Source organism: Doryrhamphus excisus, chromosome 17 (genome assembly GCF_030265055.1).
Source record: "Doryrhamphus excisus isolate RoL2022-K1 chromosome 17, RoL_Dexc_1.0, whole genome shotgun sequence".
Classification (NCBI taxonomy): Eukaryota; Metazoa; Chordata; class Actinopteri; order Syngnathiformes; family Syngnathidae; genus Doryrhamphus; species Doryrhamphus excisus.
Genome location: NC_080482.1, coordinates 7,227,793 through 7,251,446, shown reverse-complemented (window position 1 = coordinate 7,251,446; position 23,654 = coordinate 7,227,793). Strand labels below are relative to the sequence as shown.

Below are 23,654 nucleotides of genomic sequence, written 5' to 3'. Positions count from 1 at the left end.
GCAATTTTTCTCTCGTGAAAAAAAAAAAACTTTTGGCACTGGTATGAATAATACAGTACAGTAGTCCTCACTTGGAGTCAGTGGACCAGTGCATTGCATAGATCTTGGCAAGATGACCCCTCAGTGTTTTCCTGGTCTTCATCTGGACCCGGCCCACCACGTTGATGCTGGCCGAGGCCTCCTGCAGGGTGGTGTCCTGCATCGCCTTGCGTGCCGCCTAATGAATGGGGTGGCACAAAAACAATGTAAAATCTGCAATTTTATATATAATGTAATTAATTTCTAATATCTCAGGTTTGATCAGAACTGTAACAGAGGTGGGACAACTCCTGTGTAACAGAGAGCGACAAATAGGGCTATGAAGTTTCTCACTTCTCAAACCTTGTTGTGTTGAAAACGATTGTTGCTGTGGACAAGTTTATACAGTTTGTGTGAAAGAGCACACAGTTACAACAATATCCTGCCTTTGCTGGGTTCTGTGTGAAAGGCAAAGTCGGCAAAATAGTGTTATGGGTCTTATACAGCTATTTGGTTATATGTGAAGCTTCGTTTTTATTTGGTCTATGGTTTATTCCATTACATACATAACACTTGAATTAATTGAAATGATTGATCATGAAATTATTAGAATGTTGATGATGTCCGAAGTCTAGTCAGGTGGCCACTTGCTGCACGTATATTTATATTTTTTCTAAAAAAAATGGATCCACAACATATTATAAAAATCTGAACTATCACGGCAAACGGACATGCAAAAGACAAAAATTTGAACATCGCTTTTAGCAGGGGTGTCCACCCTTTTTACAATGAGTTTGCAAAGCAGAGATCACCATTTTGCAACAACCAATCTATCCTTTGTAGGCCAGTTATCGTCCAGCAAAATATATTATCATCACAGGCCTACCTTAGCGCATACACAGAATCAGTCGCAGAGAAGGGACCAACAATTTTCAGTGATGATGATGATGATGCTACTATTAAATTACCGTATTTTCCGGACTATAAGTCACACTTTTTTTCATAGGTTGGCTGTTCCTGCGACTTATACTCCAGAGCGACTTATAAATGAAAAAACTGTTTATGTTACATAAACACTGGACACCTTTTCTGTTTATGTTTATTTTTTTTTTGTAGCTGAATAACTATTGTGTTAGCATAGCTTACACCTATTCAGCCTGTTCTCTATTATTTTATTGTTAGAACTTGCCTTCAAAGAGGACGTAATGTCTGTTTTGGTCAAGTAGTTTGTATAATAAATTACCTGCAAAAAAAAATGTCTTATACTCCAGTGTGACTTATGTATGTTTTTTTCTACCTAATTATGCATTTTTGGCATTTTGCGACTTATACTCCGGAGTTATGGTCCAGAAAATACGGTAGTACAGTAAACCTCGGATATATCGGACTCGGATATATCGGAAATTCGCTCACAACGGACAGATAAAAAAGAACCAATTTTTCTGTAATGCATTTCCAATAAAAATTCATTGCATATATCGGATTTTTTATAACGGATTTCGCCTAAATCTCCAGTCCCGTTCCAATGCATTTCCATTAAATTTCCCTCGCATATATCGGATGGCCGCATCGTGGCGCTCCGATTCGCTGAATCGTGACAGGCCGCTATACGACGTCATTTGCAGCGTTTGCAGCGTTGCCTGCGCGTCCAGGTACATTGGAAACATAGTCAAGGAAGTGCCTTTTTATAACAGATAAAATCTGATTTATGCATATACCGGATATAAATCCGATATATGCGTAAAACTGACATTTTCCGGTATACGCATATAACGGATTTCGCTTATATCGGACAAAACCAGTGGGAACAATTGAATCCGATATATCTGAGGTTTACTGTATTTAATTTAGCACCTCTCGGGAGCGGACTATTCATGACATACAGCAGCTTTAAAATGGAAAAAAAAATGGCTCCATGTCAGCTTTGTTTTAGTAGCATTGATGTTTTCACTTTTTCCTTTGTAGCCCCAGGCTACACTTTGTACACCTCTGGCCTATACAGTTAGTAATGGTTTTATAAAGGGGACAGTTTGATTCACATTACAGTACTATGTGGAAAAGAGGTTTGAAATTGAAGTTAGAATGGAACCGGTGTCACTGCGTTGGAATTTGAAGGTTCTGCACTTGGCTAGTAGAGGGTTTGTCTACTTACAGTGATCTGGTCTTTGAGGTTGTCCGCCTCCTTCCGCAGTTGCTCCATTTCACCCATAGCGATGCTCGTTTAGGCACTGTCACCACCAGAAACAGGGATGGGATGGCTGGAAAAAAACTGACTAAAGAAACACAACAACGACTCATTCAAACTAAATAAAGGACTTCCCGTGCGCTAACAACATCACATCGTCATGACGGTGCGGCGTGAGTGTTTACCTATGTGACAGGTCCCAGGTCTAATAGGAAGTAACGTTTTTGCAAGTCAAACTTGCGCTCTTGGCTGCTTTGCAAACCTCTATAAACACACAGAAACCGGTAGAGCACACCCTGCCCCCCCCCCACACACACACACGGACACGCACATCAAGCTCATGCTACATGTAAGTGTATGAATATTCAAGCGGGACATTAACAGTGAAAGTTATTTGCTCCTTGTACACACAAACCAGTACATCCTGTCACAATGTCATCACCTGTAGAGTCTGTCACTCACTAGCACTGTCGCGGTTTGGGGGGGGGGTGTGATTCTAATTCATTTTGGTCACGTCATGATTACAAAATAGGCTGCAGTCAATCCGCTAATGGACAAAATCATTATATCATCTAATGGAGTGCAATAATTGCCACACATGACACACGCCCTGACACATTTTTTTTGGGGGGGGGGGCAAACCACACAAACCTGAGTGCCTTCTTGCCTGCACGTCACAATCATTCATTCATTTCCTACCGCTTTTTCCTCACGAGGGTCGCGGGGGGTGCTGGAGCCTATCCCAGCTGTCTTTTGGGCGAGAGGCGGGGTACACCCTGGTGGACTGGTGGCCAGCCAATCACAGGGCACATATAGACAAACAACCATTCACACTCACATTCATACCTATGGACAATTTGGAGTCGCCAATTAACCTAGCATGTTTTTGGAATGTGGGAGGAAACCGGAGTAAACCCGGAACCGTCACAATCAAGATTCAGTGAAAAATTGACAATGGGGAGAATTTCGGCTCTATCTTTCGCAGCCCTGCAGTACTTTCTCCCTTCCTATTTGAATTAGAGTGGCTGTGAAAACACCTCACCACATGGATTTGCCTCTAATTTGTCTAAAGGGAAAAGGCCAAAGCGTGTGTGACTTTTTTTTTTAGCCATCTGGAAATCTGCTAGTGAATTTCACCTTCCTGTTAAAATGACATTAGAATTATGATTTAACTCCTGAAATTGTCAATAAGATAATTTAAATGGAAAGTCTCGTGCCACTGCCCTTTTCTCCTGCCATTGTTGTATGTGATTAAATGGCCGCCAGGAGAGTGTTGGGGGGGGGTAGTGGTGGTAGTGGTGACGTTGCTGGATTGTGAAGTGCATTAACACCATCCGAGAGAGAGAGAGAGAGAGAAAGGGGACGGTCTGGTAGTTCAAGAGGCACGGCAGGAGAGTGAGTTTAAATCCCTGTAGACTGAGATTTTTAAAGAGGGCAGGGCGGGTGGTGGCGAGGAGGATGGGTGGGTGGGTTGGTGGGTGCTTTTTGAATCAAATCTGCTCTCATCCGATTACTGACTGCTCTTTGCATGTGGTTAATAGATGGAGGGAGGAGAGGGGATGGGGAGGATGACACCCAGGGTCTAGTAGATGGAAGGGATAGAAGGTGGGAAATGACTTTTTAAAAGCTGATTGCTGCTGTCTTTGCATTTTTTACTGGAAATGATCCGAAAGACACAAATTTGACAGACTTTGTTACTTCATCATGTATTACCGTAATATAAACATAGAAATGAATGATAAAGATTATTAATTATGACAGACATATGTGCTGTCCATGTATCACATTTGAACTCTGACCCAATAAAAAAAAAAATTGGATGCTGACCCACAGTTTGGAAACACCTGTCGATTGTTGTCTATTGAGTGCTTAACAAAATCTTAAAATTTGTTTATTTTTTCTGATTTGTGCAAAATTTTTTGTTATTATATAAAAAACGTCTATTTAATGATTATAATTGGTTAAATTAAATGTTATATTTCAATCTTTTTTTTTCTTCACTGATTTGGGAGAAATCAGCACTTTTACTGTCTCATAGTAAGGGTTCATTCAAAGCATCTGGCAGTAAACTAACGAGTTGCAGTGATGCTTAATGATCAGTAATCTAAGAATAACGGGCTATGTTGACTTTATCTCTTTTTGTTTGTTTCTTTTGGCTTTTTTTGGCCTGATTTCGGATTCGCAACAGAGGTTTAATTTGTTAAATCAACTTAACCCACCTGTTCAATTGACGGTTTTATTTTAAACATGTTTCGAGTCATTCAACCATCAGTCAAAGTACACTTAAATAAAATTGTTGATTTAAAAAAAAAATAGGCATTGCCCTTGGTATGATAATATTATGTGGTCATTTAAATATAATTTATTTTTAGTTCATTTAAATAATTCTTTGAATATATATAAATGCTATAAATCAGTTTTTGGCCCATGTTTTGAAAAGAAACATAATTATGCTGAATTTGTCTAAAAATTTGAATAAAATATGATCAAATATATATAATATGTAAAATATATTTACAGTAATTTATTAACATTGCAATATACTACAGTGTCTTTTAATATTTTATGATTTCCAGTTTTAAGATTTTAATTAATTTCATTGTAATGTTAAATGTATGAATTTAAATTGTTCATTGTAATGTAATTTAAATTAATGTTTTGATCTTTATCAATATTTACAATTTGCACTTTGAGAAAAAAGATCTTTAGTTCCAAAAAAAAACACAATTTAGTTCCAATTAATTCTGGATCTTACATCACAGCAGCAAACAAAACACGTAAATAGGCCTTACCAGCTTCCGGTCAGGATGTTCCGAAAGACTTTTAATCACACTCGTGCACCCGTGGTCCTCTGAATGTTGTCATGAGACTTTCCATTCACTTTTGCTATGGGACACAACACAGCCGGTGTGATGCTCCCCTTTGTAAGTCACTCTCTCTTGTCGTCCTGTGAGGAACAGATGAGGATTGGAGGGATGAAGGGAGATCAGAGATGAGGGGATAAACCCTGGGATGGACACAGTGAGAGGTGTGGGCTAGTTGGTGGTGGTGGGGGCTGACAAAAAGGGAGAGGAGACATGGGGGGGAGACCAAAGAAGGTGTTGGTGTACAGTGCAGGGGTCACAAGACACGAGTGTGGGGTGAATAAAGGGATGGAAATAATGGAGGGGGGAGGGGGGGAGTGGAAGAAGCAAAATAAGAAGCTCTGGGAAGATTACTTTTTATGGCGACGAGGTAGTCCTGAAACTTCCATGACTGGCAACCAGCACAATTGATGTTTTAGGAAGAACCTGAGAGTAGAGCTAAGATTAGAAAGCTAATAGGACAGAGCGTTAGATAAAGACACAACAAGGCTAACATATAGTACATTTAAAATATATATACTGTATATATGTATAACTCAATACACCACTTATGACAAATATGACCTCAGTGTGACTTGATTACATGAAAGTCAATTATCACAGTTGTTTATACAGCAGCAAACCATATTTGGTTACAACTATTACACAATAATAATAATAATAATAAAAGTGGAAAAGTTCTAACCAAAGGTGACGTTTGAGTATTTCCCAAGTATTTTACATTGTAATGACATAGCTTGTAATGCTAAAGCAAAGTTCTCCCACATATCTGATTTTAAAGGGGACCAGTTCTCTGCCCAGGGTGTACCTCGCCTCTTGCCCGAAGTCAGCTTGGATACGCTCCAAATATAGTGAGGATTAAGTGGCATTGAACAGCATTTTTCCGCCCTTTGTATTGACTTGTTACACATGATAACCCACATGGAAAGCTTTCTAGATCTTCCAGAATCTGCACCTATTCCAGCTGTATTTTCACATGGTTCTTTGTAAAGGACATCGGTGATGGTTCTACAAACCATACTAAATCCCTTGTTGAATGACACTTGACGATTGTTGTCTATTGAGTGCTTACCAAAATCTTAAAATTTGTTTATTTTTGTGATTTATGCAACATTTTTTGTTATTATATTAAACATTTACATTTAATGATTATAATTGGTTAAATTAAATGTTATATTTTCCATCTTTTTTTTCTTCACTGATTTGGGAGAAATCAGCACTTTTACTGTCTCATAGTAAGGGTTCATTCAAAGCATCTGGCAGTAAACTAACTAGGCGCAGTGATGCTTAATGATCAGTAATCTAAGAATAACAGGCTATGTTGACTTTATTTCTTTTTGTTTGGTTTTTTTTTTGGGCTTTTCCTGATTTTGGATTCGCAACAGAGCATCTTTCGATCCGCATACTGATTTTGGCTTTAATTTGTTAAATCAACACATGTTACGCATGATAACCCACACGGAAAGCTTTCCAGATTTTCCTGAATCTGCACCTTTTCCAGCTGTATTTTCACATGGTTCTTTGTAAAGGACATCGGTGATGGTTCTACAAACCATACTAAATCCCTTGTTGAATGACACTTGATTCATATTATGCAAGGAAGCCTTGAGTCATGAAGTAAAATACAAAGATGGCGACCCATAAACTTCCTGCCACGCATAATTAGAGCACCAATGCGGCCGCGATATGCATTATGTAGACATTACACCTACTTAAGAGAGGATTACTGCAGATGTTTAGGGTACGCTGTGTTTTCCGCTTGCAAGAGGACGACAAGTTTAAAGCGCCATTAAACAGGCACGCCGACCCAATTCTAGCAGAAGTAAAAGTAATGGTGGTGGGAGTGGGATTATAACACACAGACGGGGGGGTGAGAGGTGAGAGTGTTAATATGGGCCATAAACAGCACTTGACTCTGTACTGAGAAGATGATGACGGTGGGGGGTGGGGGTGATGGGACAGGGGTCCACTGGTTGAAATGGGTTAAGACAGACGTGGCTGCATGAGAGCGCTGAATGATTAAATGATCACTCTGGATTACTATTCCATATTCTAAATGGGAGACTTTTTAAGCTTCATAAACAAATGCACTCATTTATGGAGGGATTAGCAGTAATCTCTCTATTTCTATCCCAGCACCCCCCCTATTTTCTATGCTCGTTTTTTTTTTTTTGCTGCTGCAATTTCTGACACACTAATGTAACTACACAGTCATTTCTTATTTTTTTTATTTGCAGGTTTCAACAGATTGTGAATTTGACTGCACTTTCCGACAGACTTGTACTTTGAAAGGTGGAAAAAAAAGAGGAACAGACACAAGGGGAGACCAAAAAAAAAAATTTGCTCACAGTAAGTATAAATACAAACAACACACAAGCAATTTTACACACACTTAATTATATTAGATACACCTCCATAAAGTAAGGTGATACAGAAAGGTGCAATAAATACTTAGAAATGGAGGAAAAACTGGAAAATTGCAGCATTAAGAAACTGAAAACGTGCAAATATCAAAGAAAACTTGATAGTTCAATTCCAATTATGCATATTTGTCTATTTTGGACTCCTAATCAGGGTTTGGGAGGTAAAAGAATTATATTATGCAACAGGGTCACGTTTATTAAATGATGTAAAAAGTAACATTAGCGTCCCTAACTGTCATACAAGAGTAGAAATAAGTCATCCACTGTGTAATGAAGTAGAACCTCTAACCCTTCAAAAAGACGCCATGTAGTGCTTGTGCTTTTTTCTGTGCCTTTTTTTGTGTCTAAATATTTTTTTGCAAACACAGAAGAATGGAAAAAAGACAAAAAGTGATGATAAACATAGAACCAGAAATGGACAATAGAAGCGATACAATGACTTACAAGAGAAAAACATTTAAAGACATGAAGCGTCAAAACACTGTGATTGGCTGGCGACCGGTCCAGGGTGTACCCCGCCTCTCGTCCGAAGACAGCTGGGATAGGCTCCAGCAACCCCCGCGAGGATAAGTGGTAGAAAACGAATGAAAAAAACGTCAAAACAAAAATGTTAGGCATCTTTTTTTTTTTACTTTTAGTTGTATTGCACAGTGATTAACTTTTTTTTTTAAACTTGTATGACAGATAAGAATGTTACACTGCCTGTACAGTTAAATATTTTATGAATGTGCCAGTTTGACACTGGAAGGGATAAATCCACTTTACATTATTTCCTATGGGGAAAACGGTTGAATTGTTGACCTGAGCTACAGCAGCCATCTTGAATCATCATCATATAATTTAAAAGTATATCCTTGTGACATGAAGCAAAACAAAAAAAACATCAGTTAGTTGAACTGAATGATGACCTTTGACCTTAGCGAATGGCAAAAATATTGTGTGAAACAACCGCTAAAAACGAACACGGTTCTTACTCAAATACAGCATTGAAGACAAATACTCCAGTCATGACAACACATGAAATGTATTGTGTTTCTCTTATGCAGTCTAAAGTCACTTATAAATTACTTTCACTGGCAGACAGGAAATCCACTTTCACACGCTCACAGTTCATCTTTGCCCGACGTCACACGTCCTCTCCCTCTGCTGGTCATCTTAGCTGGAGCTTGATTGCGAGCATTCTTGAGCTCCTCCTTTTCATCCTTCTTGGTCACAGCCTGTCCATCGGCGGCCCAGGCTGTCTCCACCTCCTCTCGCTCCTGCAGGAAAGACAATGCCATTAAGGTAGACATTTTTATCATACACTTTTTCCTATTGGCTCCCTCATTATCAGCTAATGATGCGGTTGGTGAGTTTCAGTGGCACTCAGTTAAATATTATTACACTTTAAAAGCAGCAAAAGTGCAAATAACACAGTCACACAACTGAGAGCTCCCCTTAAGGTTAACTGCTCTTCCATGAGCTAACAACAATATTGTAAACAAGGACAACCACCACCGGATTTGCATTGTGCTCTCACTGTCATGGCAACAAGGATCAGGACGTGAACACTCACCATGTCCCTGTATAACTTCTCCTTGGTGAACCACAGAGCCAGCGCACACCGCCGGCCTTTTGTTACCGCGGTAACACCGTGAGGATTTATCGGTCCTGATGAGAAACCGACGAGTCGACCGCATGTCGGTTTGACTCTAGCCTGCGGGGGCAAAATCGTAAACGATAAGACTTTAAATAGCTGGAAGGAATAAAAAACAAAATGTGGGGATAGAAAAAAAAAACATACTGTCACCGTTTTGGCATCCCTGTTGGTGAAGAACAACTCGCCGCCATCAAAGTTATCATTCAGGTATAGAATGGCGCTGTGCAGAGAGATATTAAGATTTGATATGAAATAACTAGCTAAAATAACTACACTAAAAACCAGTGAAAGAAAGCCATATTTAAAAGTGTACCTGAGGTCTCTGTGTATAAAAGCTGGTGGTTCCTTCCAGCACTGTTTGGTATCTGGCTCAAGGAGACAATTGTCCACATGGACAGGATGAGACAGGTCCAGTCTGCCTTCCTGGTCCCCTGTTGGGCATAAAAACATTTGATGTTTAGTGTGGGCCCTTCATTCATTCATTTTCTACCGCTTTTCCTCACGAGGGACGCGGGGGGTGCTGGAGCCTATGCTGGAGCCCAGCTGTTTTCGGGCGAGAGGCGGGGTACACCCTGGACTGGTCGCCAGCCAATCACAGGGCACATATAGACAAACAACCATTCACACTCACATTCATACCTATGGACAATTTGGAGTCGCCAATTAACCTAGCATGTTTTTGGAATGTGGGAGGAAACCGGAGTACCAGGAGAAAGCCCATGTGCAAACTCCACACAGAGATGGCCGAGGGTGGAATTGAACCCTGTTCTCCTAGCTGTGAGGTCTGCATGCTAACCACTCGTCCACCGTGCCGCTAGTGTGGCCCCTCTTACTTCATTCATTCATTCATTTTCTACCGCTTTTTCCTCACGAGGGTCGCGGGGGTGCTGGAGCCTATCCCAGCTGTCTTCGGGCAAGAGGCGGGGTACACCCTGGACTGGTCGCCAGCCAATCACAGGGCACATATAGACAAACAACCATTCACACTCACATTCATACCTATGGACAATTTGGAGTCGCCAATTAACCTAGCATGTTTTTGGAATGTGGGAGGAAACCGGAGTACCTGGAGAAAACCCACGTGCAAACTCCACACAGGCCGAGGGTGCTGTGAGGTCTGCGCGCTAACCACTCGACCACCGTGCCGCTAGTGTGGGCCCTCTTATTTAAATACTATAATATAGCAATCTTAATCTACAACAAGGTTATCCCTCTTACCTGAAATAGCACTCCGGCAGACCAAGTGTGTGAAAGCGACAAAGAGTCCCGATGGGCTCCGAAAGTAGGAATGGAGAAGGATTCGCACTCTCTCACCCAACTCGTGTAATAACTTGGCGTCAGTGTGGTTGACCAGGCCGTCCTGAACCAACTGTGACGTGCAGAATGAAAATGTTTCGCAAATGTTGCATTTTTGTGAACAAAAATATTCATATTGTTCACCCACCTTCGCGGCTCTTAACAGGGTGAGGCCATTCAGTGTCTCGTGAGGTGTGTGTGGCGACCGTCGCCCCCGGTAACCGTCTCCTGCAGACGCCACAGCCTATGAAGAAACACCAGAATGCATTAATGAGGCAAGATGGTTACGCTAGACTCAAACTCAAACTTACTTCTGCTAACTTTAACATCCTGTCACACTCCTTTTCAGTCATGACTCCATCCAGGACCACACGATTGGTGCCGTTAAGGAGCACGTCATCCATGGTGATGGTCACACCCACCTGAGGGACTGGACCACCTGGAGATAGGACGAGCATGAAAAGGAAAGTATTGTGTGTTGTGTTCGAAAGCACTATAGAAAGTATGCATGTTTAACCTGCAAAAAAGCCGCTGTCATCCACATCTTCCGGCTGCTCGTCCGCTTTTTCATTAATTTTCTCTTTCTCTGCTCTGACCCCCCAAAAAACGTAAATACTTTTAACTTTCATTACTGACCAACTTTCTTTTTGGGCTGTCCTACCTCCAAGTTTTCCTGAGGGATTCAGGAACAACATCCTCCGGAGTCCAAAGATCCTGCACAGGAAAACACTTATTAAAATGTCCCAAATAAGCAGAATAGTACACATTTATGGTGACTTACAGGGTCAATGAAGGTGAAATTAAGATTCTCCATACTAAAATACAGCAGCTTCTTCTGCTGTAATGAGCGGCTTACATAACGAGCGATCTCCTGTGTGATAAACACATGAAATCCATATTTGAAGTTAACAAAACCCCCATCAACATGACCAACATTTTTTACCAGAAATATTTGCATATTTGCGCCTAATTTACACAAATCCCTGCAAAACTGACTGCATTAGAAAGAATATCAAGCATTTAATATAGGAAGGAAACATTGTCATCATTGCAGTGCTCATACCTGAGCAGTTTGTGCCTCTTTGTCTCCCCCTAGTGTGTCAACGTAGAGCTGCAGGTTGTCTAAGGAGTCCTGATCAGAAGGGTAAAAGAGGAGAAGGGAGCGAAGCGTCTGCACTGCACCTCTGACATCTCCAGCTGTGAGGAAGCAGTGACACTTATAAAATACACCCAATCAGTCCAATCTATTTACATATTTGATGGACAGCGCTAATTAATCAATCTCAGGTTGGATTAGAATCCTTAGTCTCTCTTAATTTTGGACAATTCAAGGCTATTTTCTGTTCCCAGTATACAGCACAAGGTCAATGCAGCCATGTTTGGAGTTTTGTGAGGAAGAACCTTTAGTTGATACTAACAACTAATACATTTAAGTCTTACAGATCACTTACACACATACATATATAGCGGAATAATAAACAATAAATATCGCAACTTCTGATCAATCCTTGTAAAAATAATTATCAATTTAAGCCCCGCCCATTCCGAGTCCAGATAGTGGTGTACTTGCTCATCCCTATTGGAAACACAAACCTTTAAACTGTGCAATGTGCATATGCTCCAACTGAGTGGGCAGGAAGTCCTCTTGAGAGGAGATCCTCCCGGGACGTGTGGCCACCTGAGTCACACACGACTGTTGACAAGACAGCAGCGACAAGGAAAGCGCTAGATGACAAAAAAAAAAAAAAAGTGATGTCCTATTTCTTGGTTTTGGTAGAAAAACACTTTTGTTATACCTGCGGCTTTCTCAAACACGCCATCCACGCTTTCTTCTCCCCTGTCCTCGGGCAGGCGCTGACAGGCCACCACGCATTGCACCCTGCACTCTTCTGTCTGACGCAGTGTTTCGTTCACGCACGCTCGCCATGTATCCGCCGCCTGCGCCCACTCGGACAACGCCTCATGCTGGAGTGCGGAATCATACAGCGTCTGTATACGTAAAAACAATCAACGATTTGATGCAGACTAGCCTCACCACTCACAACCACAATAGCAGACATGTGAAATGAATGATTTTTCTTTTTCCATCATTCCTAACTAACCCAGTGCTTTTCATTCGCTGTCTCTCTGTCCTGAAAGGCTTCATTGGTCACTCCCTCCATCCTTCTGTACTTCTCAATGTTGTTCCTCATCTCCAGGTGACCGGGGTTGGCCGTGAAGTAAGTCTGAGCCGCTGACGCCGCCTTCTGCAGCTTTTCCATCTGACAAATACAGGTGACAGCAGATAAATTCTATAATCTTAATACAAATGGTCAACAACATTCCCGTCCATGCTCATACAAAGATGCTTTGTTTGACAGCGGCCATGTTTTTCAACTGATCTTATTCAAACTTTTCACATGTGCTTGTCAGTCCCCTAAAAGGTATGTACCAAATTCCATGGTGATTTGACTAAGCACTCTAAATTTACTGTTTTTTTATAGAGCTATGTGAGAAGTTTCAAGCCAATCCAATAAATGGGATCATTTGTGATTGGCCAGCCCGGCCATTATAAAATTATGTATAAAATAATAACAACTGACCTTGTAATATGTAACCTGCAGGAAGTTGTAAGGGTTCCTGGAGCTGAACTCATACTCAATATCTGTAGAAACAGGAAGTTGTCCCACATGGGTGACAGAACGTCCCATACAGAACCTCAAACACTCCGCCTTCTTCTGCATCCAGTCCAAGACCCAAAGGTCCCACAGGCTCCCTTCTTCGGTGTCTGGCAATACATAGAAGTGACCATTGGCTTCATATTTCCCATTTAGGTCAAAGAGTTTAAATTTAAATCAGGGGTGTGCAAACTGATTTAAAAACAGACCTTAATTGTACACCAATATCCCATGCGCCACACTTTGGACACCCCTGATTTTGCACGTTTGCAGCTATAAACTGTAACGTACTACTGTTACTGTCTGCAGCTGAAAGTTACCCAGTTTTTGTAGAGCATCTCGCCCCGCAGCCAAGCATTCATCATAACACAGCCTTCGGTGCTTGAACAGAGCCTCCTTGGTGGCAATGGAGCGCTCCAGGAGCTCTGCAGCCTTGGCCCACTCTCCACCAAAGTACGCGCGTACGCCTTTGTAGTACAAAAAGTCATAAGGCTGCAGCAGCGACGACGAAACGTCCGAGTTTGCAGAGGTTCCGTGAAATAGCACAAGGAGGCACACGACCTGAGACGCCACGTAGACAGCGACCAAGTCGGAGGGAAGCGCCATGGTCCGAGGAGAGGAGAGACAGCGTCAAGGCTGTGGAAGTTTGGAGGGAAGGAGGAGGGACTTGGGGAACTAACTTCCTCTTTCGTCATAAAAAAAACAAAAACAAAACCACGACCTTAAAAAAATCATCCATAAGAAATGTACTAATGCGTATTTATTTACGCCCATGTTGATCCTGATTTGCAGTACCAGCAAGTGAACGAAAGAGGACGCTGTGTTTATGTTGCAACAGCTATTACCGTAATTATCGCTGAATGGAGTGACCGCTTAAAACATTTGATTTTACACAATGAGAGAGTAAACACCCACCTTACATTTTTTATCAGAACCTACTATGGGTCAATGATTGTCAGCAACATTGAGCTCAGTATGCTAGTATCGATCCAATACTGATACTTTCCTGGTATTGATATATGGATTGATCCACCCATTTCTAAAAACTTATAAAGGGTTGCATTAGTTTATTATAACTCGTGAAAAATTGGACATTTTTTGTCATTACAACCAAAACGATGAGAAAAAGGTTGTTAAAATTATTTGGCAAATTTCACCCTCATCCATTAAACTAATTTTAAGATTAAGTTGCGATTTTAATAGAATAGTTACGGTAGTAGCTGCTACGTTCAGGGCCTTCCCACAACACACGGCAGCAGCGTCTCATGGTTCATTCAACCAAACACAGTCACTTTAGACGGGCTAGGCTAGGCACTCTTTTCGGGAATTAAGGTTGCCCGGGGGTGTCCACATTTACACACAAGCGAGTGTCTCACTGTAAGTCGGTACTCGCTATCTGGCCATGGGGGACGTCAGTGAGGTTTTGATGTCGGTTTTGTCCACAATTCGGGTTCCGAAACCTGGAGACCGTGTCCACAAAGATGAATGCGCCTTGTCATTTTCCTCCCCGGTAAGAATCATCTCTCCTTTCATGGTTTAATTTGTCAGCAAACCAAACAACAGTCGTCAGTTCTACAGTGGATTTCCGCTGCGTGTTATTTTGCTATTTAATAAGCAGTTAATGTCGTGCTACATTTACTTTACCACCTCATTAACTAGCCAGCAGACGTTAAGCTAAGCTAATAGAGCACAGTAAACTTAGCACCTAGCATGCTAGCTAGCAGAAATACTTAGAACCTGAACACTGTCAAACTTACTCGCAGGCTTTCATTGTAAGTATTCTAGACATAATAACGTTTACATCAAAGTTGATATGTTATTCGGCGAGTTAGTTTGCTGTCTCGTCAAGTGAACAGATTCATGGAAAGTTAGCCACATTGCTGAGAACTTCCCAGCGTTGTGATGATGGAGGAGGACAACATCCAACATCTTTTGGATTTGTGTCCCCCCCCCTAGGAAAGCGAAGGAGGCCTTTATGTGTGCATGAACAGCTTCCTGGGTTTTGGAAGTCAGTATGTGGGCAGGCACCATGCTCGGGCTGGTCAGAGGGCTTACCTGCACATCACCAGGACTCGTAAGGCCAAGGTATTTAAAAAAAAAAAAAAGATAATCAACAGCGCTTTCATACTATTTCTGTTGTAACAATTGATTGTGTTATTTTTTCAGAAGGAAGACGATACCGCTGGATCAGGTCACCCGCCTAAGAAGAAGCCCACTAGGCTGGCTATAGGTGAAGCTTTGATGCCTGTTATTACTACCATAAATACACATGATATTGAAATACTCATGTATATGTATTTGTCGCTTCCAAGGGATCGAAGGGGGCTTTGATGTAGACCAGGAGTATTATGAGGAGGACGTCAAGGTTGTCATCTTCCCAGACAGACAGGAAGTGACATCAGAGGACCTTGCAGCTATGCCTGATGTCGTGAAAGAACGGGTGAGAGAGGCTGCCATTAATGTCTAAACTCTTAACGGCACTTTTGACCGAATCATTTTAACGATCCGCAAAGGTGTCACTCTCCATGACGGGCATCATGGCGGCTGACTCTGTGTCGCACATCTTGCAAGTGCAACAGTGGGACGGAGAGGTGAGACAGGAGTCGCGACATGCCGCCGGCCTCAAGCAGCTCGACAACGGAATCAAGATCCCTCCCAGGTGAGACTGAAGTCCACCGTCTTCCCCCTGGAAATTGAAAGTGGTACCTCGAGTTTTTTTTTTTTTTTGTTAACGACCAAATTTATTCCTCAAATTTTGCCTTAGCTTGCATTTGTCCGCTTGTTTAGCTTCCGAAATGACATCTGTTTTATTTATGCTGCTATCTTGGATCACGTGCATAAGATGAAATCGCACGATATTTGCACATTATTGTGCAAAGCATTGTGGGTCGTGGGCACCATTTTAAGATGTTTGTAGCGAGATAAATGACATAGCAAACACATGGACCGCACAAAAATGACAAGGGTGCAAGACCTACGAATTTTACAGCTTAAAGAAACTGTTGTAATTTCAGAGGTATGTAAATGGGATGGCGAGGCTCAGTCATTGGCTGCATTACACACACACACACACACACACACACACACACACACACACACACACACACACACACACACACATGCAAACACAGCAACCTGTGCAACAGTCTGTTCCTGCCTGTCTCATTTTACATCCATAACACCCATTTCTGCGTCCAACACCAAAACATAAGCATTTCAATTTACTCGAGCATATTCTCCGCATTCACAGTAAACATAGCACACGTGTATAAGACTATGGCGGATACGACCACGACCACCTCAAGAAAAGGTGGCTATGGAAGCGTTTACAACCCTGGTGTGTTCCTCTGTGATAGCGGCTGGCGGTGCGAAGTGTGCGGCCTCCAGGAGAACATCTGGATGAACCTGACAGACGGCAAAGTGCTCTGCGGTCGCAGGTACTTTGATGGCTCGGGCGGCAATAACCACGCCCTGCTCCACTTCCAGGAGACGGGCCACCCATTGGCTGTCAAATTGGGAACCATCACACCCGACGGAGCAGGTGAGACTTGCACAATGGGAAATACCTCATTCTGAAAACGTACCTATTTGATTTATTGTATGTTATTTTTATGTCCAGATGTTTACTCGTACGACGAGGATGACATGGTACTGGACTCCAAGTTACCAGAGCATCTTTCTCATTTTGGCATTGACATGATGACCATGGAAAAGGCAAGTTATTTTAAATATTAAGTATTTACTTAATATTCATTCCTCTTTCTGATGTCCTCCTCCTCTGCTCCTCTTCAGACTGAGCGGACCATGACAGAGCTGGAAATTGCCGTTAATCAGCGTGTCGGGGAGTGGGAGGTGATCCAAGAATCAGGGACTACTCTGCGTCCCTTGTTTGGACCCGGCCTGACTGGCATGAAGAACCTGGGCAACAGCTGCTACCTCAACTCTGTCATGCAAGTGCTCTTCACTGTTCCGGACTTCCAGAGCAAGTATGTATTCTGTCGTCCTCCTCTCCACTATGTTTGTTTATAGCAGGGGTCTCAAACTCAATTTAGTTGTGGGCCACTGGAGCTAGGGTCTGGGCGAGACTGGGCCGCATCAGGTTTTCCCCCCCAAAAAAACCCAAAACGCATTTATTAAAAACAGAAAAATTAATAAACTTTGCTTTGGTTTCGATTTTCTACAAGAAAAGCTCTGATAAAACATTCCACTGTTCTCAAATATCTTAATTTTTATTTTTCTACACAAAATAAGATGAAAAATAAATAAACAAATCAAGAATAAAGAAAATCAATCAATCAGTAATGAATAAATAAATATAATAAGAACAATAAAATGGCAAATAATAAAAACTTAAGAAAGCACATATAGTTGGTGGGTAGACAAATTTTGTTTTTTTTTCAGATTAAAATTAACAAAGCATTATTAGAGCCCTGTAGACACGACAAAATACGACTATAGTCACATTTATACTCTTTTTATTTACAACATATTGCGCAACTGCAGGGTCTTGAGACACATGCTAACTCGCAAACTAGAGAGCTAGCGACCTAAACGGTAGCCTTCAAGTTATTTCCTTTAAACTTAAATAGCCAAAAACTTTCCACTTCCACACGGATAGGGAGGATAACTATTAACAGTTATTTAACCTTTAACATGAACATTAATCAAACGTAATAATTTTTTCTGGGTACGTGATACCATACAGCATCCATATCAAACTTGTGTGGGCCACACTAACATTAAACTTTCATATCAAGGCGGGGGCCTCAAACTAGTGTCCTGCGGGCCACATTTGGCTCGTGGGCCGCGTGTTTGAGACCCCTGGTTTATAGATTTATTTATTTATTCCCATGAGTGAAAATATATCTGTTAGGTTGATAATTGGAACTACACCCTAGAGTGCAGTATTAGTTGGCTGATTAAGTGTATGTTTAAGTTATGTTGAAATGAAATGGTATTTTATACATTTTTTGGAATGAGGTAAGTGGAACAAAATATAGCAAATAGTAAAAAAAAAAAAAAACACACAAAACCATGGCTTTTACTTGCTTTTACAATCTAATTTGAGACTGTTTTAGTAGCCATGAATGTAAAGTAGTTCCCATGCTTTTTCTAGGTATGTGTGCAACATCGACAAGATTATTGACGAGGCCCCGAGCGACCCCACTCAAGATTTCAAGACCCAAGTGTGAGTGTCTCTTTTTAAAGTGTTGACAAATAAACATTTCTGAGGTATTTTGTTGATGTCCACTGCAATAATGTCATTATTTGCTGTCACTCAGAGCCAAACTGGGCTACGGTCTGTTGTCAGGCGACTATTCCAAACCGGCACCAGATTCTGCTGATGAAAATGGTGCATCTGAGCACAATGTAAGAAAAGCTAAAATAAATAAATACTGACACTGTTTTTTTTATAATTGCTGAAGCTGATATTGTCAGAGTATTTTATTGCCAGGATTACCAAATCGGCATAGCACCTCAAATGTTCAAAGCACTTGTTGGGCGAGGTCACCCGGAGTTCTCCACCAATCGGCAACAAGACGCTCAGGAGTTTTTATTGCACTTCATAAACATGGTGGAGGTAAATGTGACATTACTTAATGCTCCTTGGTCCTCCTTCATTATTCAGATTTTCTTCATTTTTTTCGGCATTTTTTTTTTTTTTTTTTTTTTTACTTTACAGAGAAATTGTCGCTCTGGGCCCAACCCATCTGAAGCCTTCAGGTTCCTGGTGGAGGAGAAGATTGTGTGTCAGCAATCCCAAAAGGCCAAGTACACGCAGCGGGTGGACTACATCATCCAGCTACCCGTGCCCATGGACCAGGCCACCAATACCGGTAAGAAGACTGATGGGACATGTTTGTGCCATGTCTTGGCACAAACAGTATTTTTGATCTGATATTGTCTCCCCGTCAGACGAGCTACAGGAAGTGGAGCGCCGGCGTGAGAATGGAGACTCGTCAGTTTTGCCCGTTCGTGCGCAAATTCCCTTTGCGACTTGCATGGCGGCCCTCAGTGAACCTGAACTCCTTACTGACTTCTGGAGCTCTGCTATACAAGCCAAGACTACTGCCACCAAGTATGCACTGATGAAACATCATTAAAGTATGTATGATCAATGTTATTCAGTGTTTCTGTTTCTTTCATCAGAACAACCCGATTTGCCTCATTCCCAGACCACTTGGTTATTCAGATTAAGAAGTTCACCTTTGGCCTTGACTGGGTCCCCAAGAAACTCGGTAAGTACACCAACACTGCTGAAAGGACACCTACAGTAGCTCAAATCTGTGTAAATGGGTCCTCTGTCAAAAACAATTTGGATATTTTCTTATTGCAGAGTATGATACAAAAAAAATAACATGAAAATGCTTTAGAGTCGTTGGTGTAGAGCTTGTTAGATATACTGAAAATGAGTCTACAGTTAGCCATGATGCTCTAAACAGCTGACAACACAAGTGAGGATTCCTTACAGTGAACACGCCCAAATTGTGTCCAGGGTGTGAATGTTTAGTATGAGCATCATTGTTACCTAGCTTCTCTTGGGCTTGGGATTCCTAGGCTAGGGAATCCCGAGTGCCGGCAACACACATGCAGCCCTATAACATGACACTGCCATACTATAACTACAGTAAACCTCGGATATATCGGATTCAATTGTTCCCACTGGTTTTGTCCGATACAAGCGAAATCCATTATATGTGTATACCGGAAAATGTCCGTTTTACGCATATATCGGATTTATATCCGGTATATGCGTAAATCGGTTATAAAAAGGCACTTCCTTGACTATGTTTCCAATGTACCTGGATGCGCAGGCAACGCTGCAAACGCTGCAAATGACGTCGTATAGCGGCCTGTCACGATTCGGCGAATTGGAGCGCCACAATGCGGCCATCCGATATATGCGAGGGAAATTTAATGGAAATGCATTGGAACGGGACTGGAGATTTTGTCCGAAATAGGCGAAATCTGTTATAAAAAATCCGATATATGCAATGAATTTTTATTGGAAATGCATTACAGAAAAATTGGTTCTTTTTTATCTGTCCGTTGTGAGCGAATTTCCGATATATCCGAGTCCGATATATCCGAGGTTTACTGTATATATTATAACTACATACTATAACAACCACGGCCATACTTGACTGTAATAATAATAATTATACATTTTATTTGTATAGCGCTTTTCAGAGTACTCAAAGACACTTTACAGTCAAGAAAAAAAAGAAATAAAAATAGAGTTGAGTAAACGATGCATTAAAATACAATATCCAAACATTCATTCAGAGCTAAAACAAGGCAAAAAGCGGACATTAAAAACGGATTTAAACAAGTGGGGTTTGAGTTTTTTTTGAAGGTGGGAATGTCGGGGCAAGCATGGAGTGAATGGGGCAAATAGTTCCAGAGGGTGGGGGCAGCGATGGATGGCAGGCTCTGTCTGCCCAGGTTCGGAGTTTGGTCTTAAAGGGGAGTTGCCAGGAGGTTGGAGTCTGAGGAGCAAAAGGGACGTGGGGGATTGTGTGGATGAAGGAGGTCTGTGAAGTATGGAGGGGTCAGATTGTGGAGAGCTTTGTAGGCGATGAGAAGGACTTTGAAATGGATACATTGGGGGACGGGAAGCCAGTGGATGTTTTTAAGGACCGGGGTAATGTGGAGGTGAGGAGGCGAGCAGCTGAGTTCCGAATAAATTGTAATTTGTTGAGGGTTTTGGATGTTATACCGTAGAGAATACTGTTGCAGTAGTCAATTCTGGATGTGATAAATGCGTGGATCAGGGATTCAAACACAACTCTCATGTTTTGCCCGATAGTTACACAAAAATGGCTGTGTGTTATCATTTTCACAAGTTGAATACTGCTATACTGACTACTCTAAAGCATATTCCGGTTTCATTTATATTGTCCTTAAAGAACATTTACTGTCATAAAATGATAACTTTTTATATGAATTATGTGCAAACATGTCTTTAAATGTGATGTCGGCAATGACGTTCTCTGCAGATGTGAGCATCGATGTCCCGGACACGCTGGACCTGAGCGCACTCCGTGCGGCGGGCCAGCAGCCAGGGGAGGAGCTCTTACCAGAGGTGGCCCCGCCCCCACTCATGACCCCAGATGTGGAGGTTAAAGGTATCCTGGGTTCCCACGGCAACGAGGAGGACGACTCTCTCTACTCCCCACTGCTGTGTCAGTCTGTCTGTCATTTCTGCTCTTTTCCTCACGTCCACTGGTCCTGTCCTCCTTTTTCTACTTCTTTTCTGCCTTTGCTGTCCTCATGTTGCCTTCGTTGTTCACTTTGCATCACTTGGGTTATATTACATGTAATAATTTTGTTTTTAATGATTTATAGCATTATTTAAAGTTTTGTTGACATTTGTGATGTTTGTTCCTCTGAGAAGAAAAAGCACATCAAAGTAATTCAGCCATTTTCTTTCTTTAAACTCCACAATCCTCAGCTCCGGCCCTAGACGATTCTACCGTGTCCCAGCTCTGTGACATGGGATTCCCCTTGGAGGCCTGTCGGAAAGCTGTGTACTACACCGGGAACACTGGAATTGATGCCGCCATGAACTGGGTTATGGGACACATGGACGACCCGGGTGTGCTGAGCAGCCAGACTTATTAATTCATATCCTCATCCGAGGAACCTGTTTGTTTAATTGTAAATGTTATTTTGTTCCTCTCTTTTCTGATTGGCTGCAGACTTCTCCACTCCCCTAGTCCTGCCCGGCTGCAGCTCAGGTGGTGGGACAACGCCGACTGAGAGCATCTCCGAGGAGCATGTGGCAACCATTGTGTCAATGGGGTTCAGCAGAGACCAGGCGACCAAAGCACTCCGAGCAACGGTTAGAATCCCACCCCCTCACGGGTCGCAACACAAACAAATACAAGCAATGTATTGAAACGGTTAAGGTAGTAATGCTCTTTTTTTTTCAACAGTTATTTTATTGTCTCTTTTTCTCAGAGCAATACCCTGGACCGGGCCGTCGACTGGATCTTCTCACACCTGGACGACCTCGAGTCCATGGAGGTGTCTGAAGGAGGACGTTCAGCCGCTGAGAGTGAGAGCGGTCGGGATCCTCCTCCTGGGCCTTGTGTCAGAGATGGACCAGGCAGTGAGTACCGCATAGGCGGACAGGACGAAAGCTTCTTGTCTTAGAATGAGAGCAGAGCTTGTGAGGTGGTTGGCATGGAGGAAAAAAAAGCGTTCTTCCTTGTCCTCAATATCTCATTATGCTTTCTCCTCGCTATCCAGAATACGAACTGTTTGCCTTCATCAGCCACATGGGTACAAGTACCATGTGTGGACACTATGTCTGTCACATCAAGAAGGATCAACAGTAAGTGTCTCTTTTACATTAGCAGGCATGGAGATATATAATAATAATAATAATAATAATAATAATAATAATGCTAGTTTTTGATTGACATTGAGTTGTGTTTCTATTAGTTCACCTTGCAATTGTGTATAGATACATGACAGAGCCAAAATGGAATACCTTCACAATATAAAACATTTCACTTCTATTCTGTTAAAAACTTATTCTGCCGTTACAAAGATAATAATACTATTTTTTGATTGACACATCGGCCATGTTTCTATTAAATTAACTTATTGTTATTGTCTATAATAGAAACATGAGAGGGCCAAACTAGAATCACTTCTCAATATGATGCAGTGCACTTTTCTGTATGTAAACGACCTACACAATAAACCAGCAGATGGCGCTCTTCATTAGTCCAATATGTGCCAATGTGTTGGGTGTGTACACCGTGGGCCAAAAGTAGGGTTACATTTTCACCTTAACAATTATGTTTTAGATATAAGTAATAATACTGAACCTTTATTTTATGCTACTTAAGTTCAGTATTATTTTCTATAATTTATATCTAAAATGTGATTTGTATTAATTTGTTTTACAGACAAACTCTCCCATTGAACCATTCAATATATCATACTTTATTTTATATAATTTTACTGACTTTTATACTTCATATGCTTTGTACTTTGTGTTGCGTTATAAAGAACCCTCTCATTGATGCTCTCTGTGTGTGTCTGTGTCTCTCAGGTGGGTTATCTTCAATGACCAGAAGGTGGCCGCCTCAGAGAAACCTCCCAAAGACCTGGGTTACCTCTACTTCTATCGGCGGGTGGCTGAATGAGACCGTAATGGAAGATGGGGGGCGCGTGGCTGCACTTTTTGTGAAAAAAGTGAATGTGGCTAGTGTGGATGCTCACAGAACACACGCACACACAACTTTTATTGACACACACACACACCCCAACGAGCTCTTTGGAGCATCCATGTTATAAGAAGTGTAAATACACCTCTCTTTACTCCTCGATGCTTGGCTGCGCATAATTGTTTTTTTTTTTTTTTTACTTGCATAAATTTCATTTTTCCTGAAAATCTGGACTTTTATGTGATGTTTGAAACAAAATCACGTGAAGGGAGTCACACTCTTGATTCCCTTACGAAATATCCGATTACCTCTGGTTTACAATGCATGGCTTCAGTTACTTCTATTGGACTCTCCACCGTATTCAATCACAGAGCAAGTAGCGTCAGCT

General features: G+C 41.7%; 3 protein-coding genes and 1 long non-coding RNA gene across 6 annotated transcripts in view; 2 read left to right on the top strand and 2 right to left on the bottom strand.

The window, feature by feature from the left end:
* gnb3a (guanine nucleotide binding protein (G protein), beta polypeptide 3a) overlaps window positions 1–5,216 on the bottom strand; it is a 10,388-nt gene extending 5,172 nt beyond the window's left edge. Inside the window, exons 1-3 of the mRNA XM_058053064.1 lie at window positions 4,996–5,216; window positions 2,171–2,291; window positions 72–217 (exon numbers count right to left, since the gene is read on the bottom strand). Coding sequence (XP_057909047.1) covers window positions 72–217; window positions 2,171–2,227 — 203 coding nt within the window. The 5' untranslated portion in view covers window positions 2,228–2,291; window positions 4,996–5,216. The remainder of the gene's footprint in view (window positions 1–71; window positions 218–2,170; window positions 2,292–4,995) is intronic.
* Window positions 1–10,706, top strand: part of LOC131105197 (uncharacterized) — a 14,422-nt gene extending 3,716 nt beyond the window's left edge. Inside the window, exons 5-7 of one of the 2 annotated variants that reach the window (XR_009119895.1) lie at window positions 7,305–7,416; window positions 8,571–8,774; window positions 10,592–10,706. This is a non-coding gene — a long non-coding RNA (uncharacterized LOC131105197). The remainder of the gene's footprint in view (window positions 1–7,304; window positions 7,417–8,570; window positions 8,775–10,591) is intronic. The other variant, XR_009119896.1, reaches the window with a different exon arrangement.
* Window positions 7,328–14,699, bottom strand: p3h3 (prolyl 3-hydroxylase 3). The gene is made up of 16 exons (XM_058053060.1): window positions 13,403–14,699; window positions 13,008–13,192; window positions 12,528–12,686; window positions 12,222–12,414; window positions 12,019–12,150; window positions 11,489–11,622; window positions 11,207–11,296; window positions 11,087–11,139; window positions 10,943–11,016; window positions 10,737–10,864; window positions 10,574–10,669; window positions 10,348–10,498; window positions 9,443–9,560; window positions 9,274–9,349; window positions 9,046–9,186; window positions 7,328–8,749 (listed from the first exon to the last, which is right to left on the bottom strand). The coding sequence occupies exons 1-16, from the start codon at window positions 13,686–13,688 to the stop codon at window positions 8,594–8,596; spliced, it is 2,172 nt and encodes a 723-aa protein (XP_057909043.1). The 5' UTR covers window positions 13,689–14,699; the 3' UTR covers window positions 7,328–8,593.
* Window positions 14,240–23,654, top strand: usp5 (ubiquitin specific peptidase 5 (isopeptidase T)). 2 transcript variants are annotated; one of them, XM_058053058.1, is made up of 20 exons: window positions 14,240–14,592; window positions 15,039–15,167; window positions 15,249–15,312; window positions 15,395–15,522; window positions 15,596–15,741; window positions 16,439–16,623; window positions 16,702–16,796; window positions 16,875–17,068; window positions 18,199–18,270; window positions 18,365–18,452; window positions 18,538–18,663; window positions 18,766–18,919; window positions 18,999–19,161; window positions 19,233–19,321; window positions 21,083–21,268; window positions 21,538–21,681; window positions 21,785–21,927; window positions 22,047–22,197; window positions 22,338–22,422; window positions 23,152–23,654. In XM_058053058.1, the coding sequence occupies exons 1-20, from the start codon at window positions 14,485–14,487 to the stop codon at window positions 23,243–23,245; spliced, it is 2,544 nt and encodes an 847-aa protein (XP_057909041.1). In that variant the 5' UTR covers window positions 14,240–14,484; the 3' UTR covers window positions 23,246–23,654. The 2 variants fall into 2 exon arrangements, with proteins under 2 accessions (XP_057909041.1, XP_057909042.1); XM_058053059.1 differs by having other exon boundaries at window positions 14,270–14,592; window positions 21,083–21,211; window positions 23,152–23,652.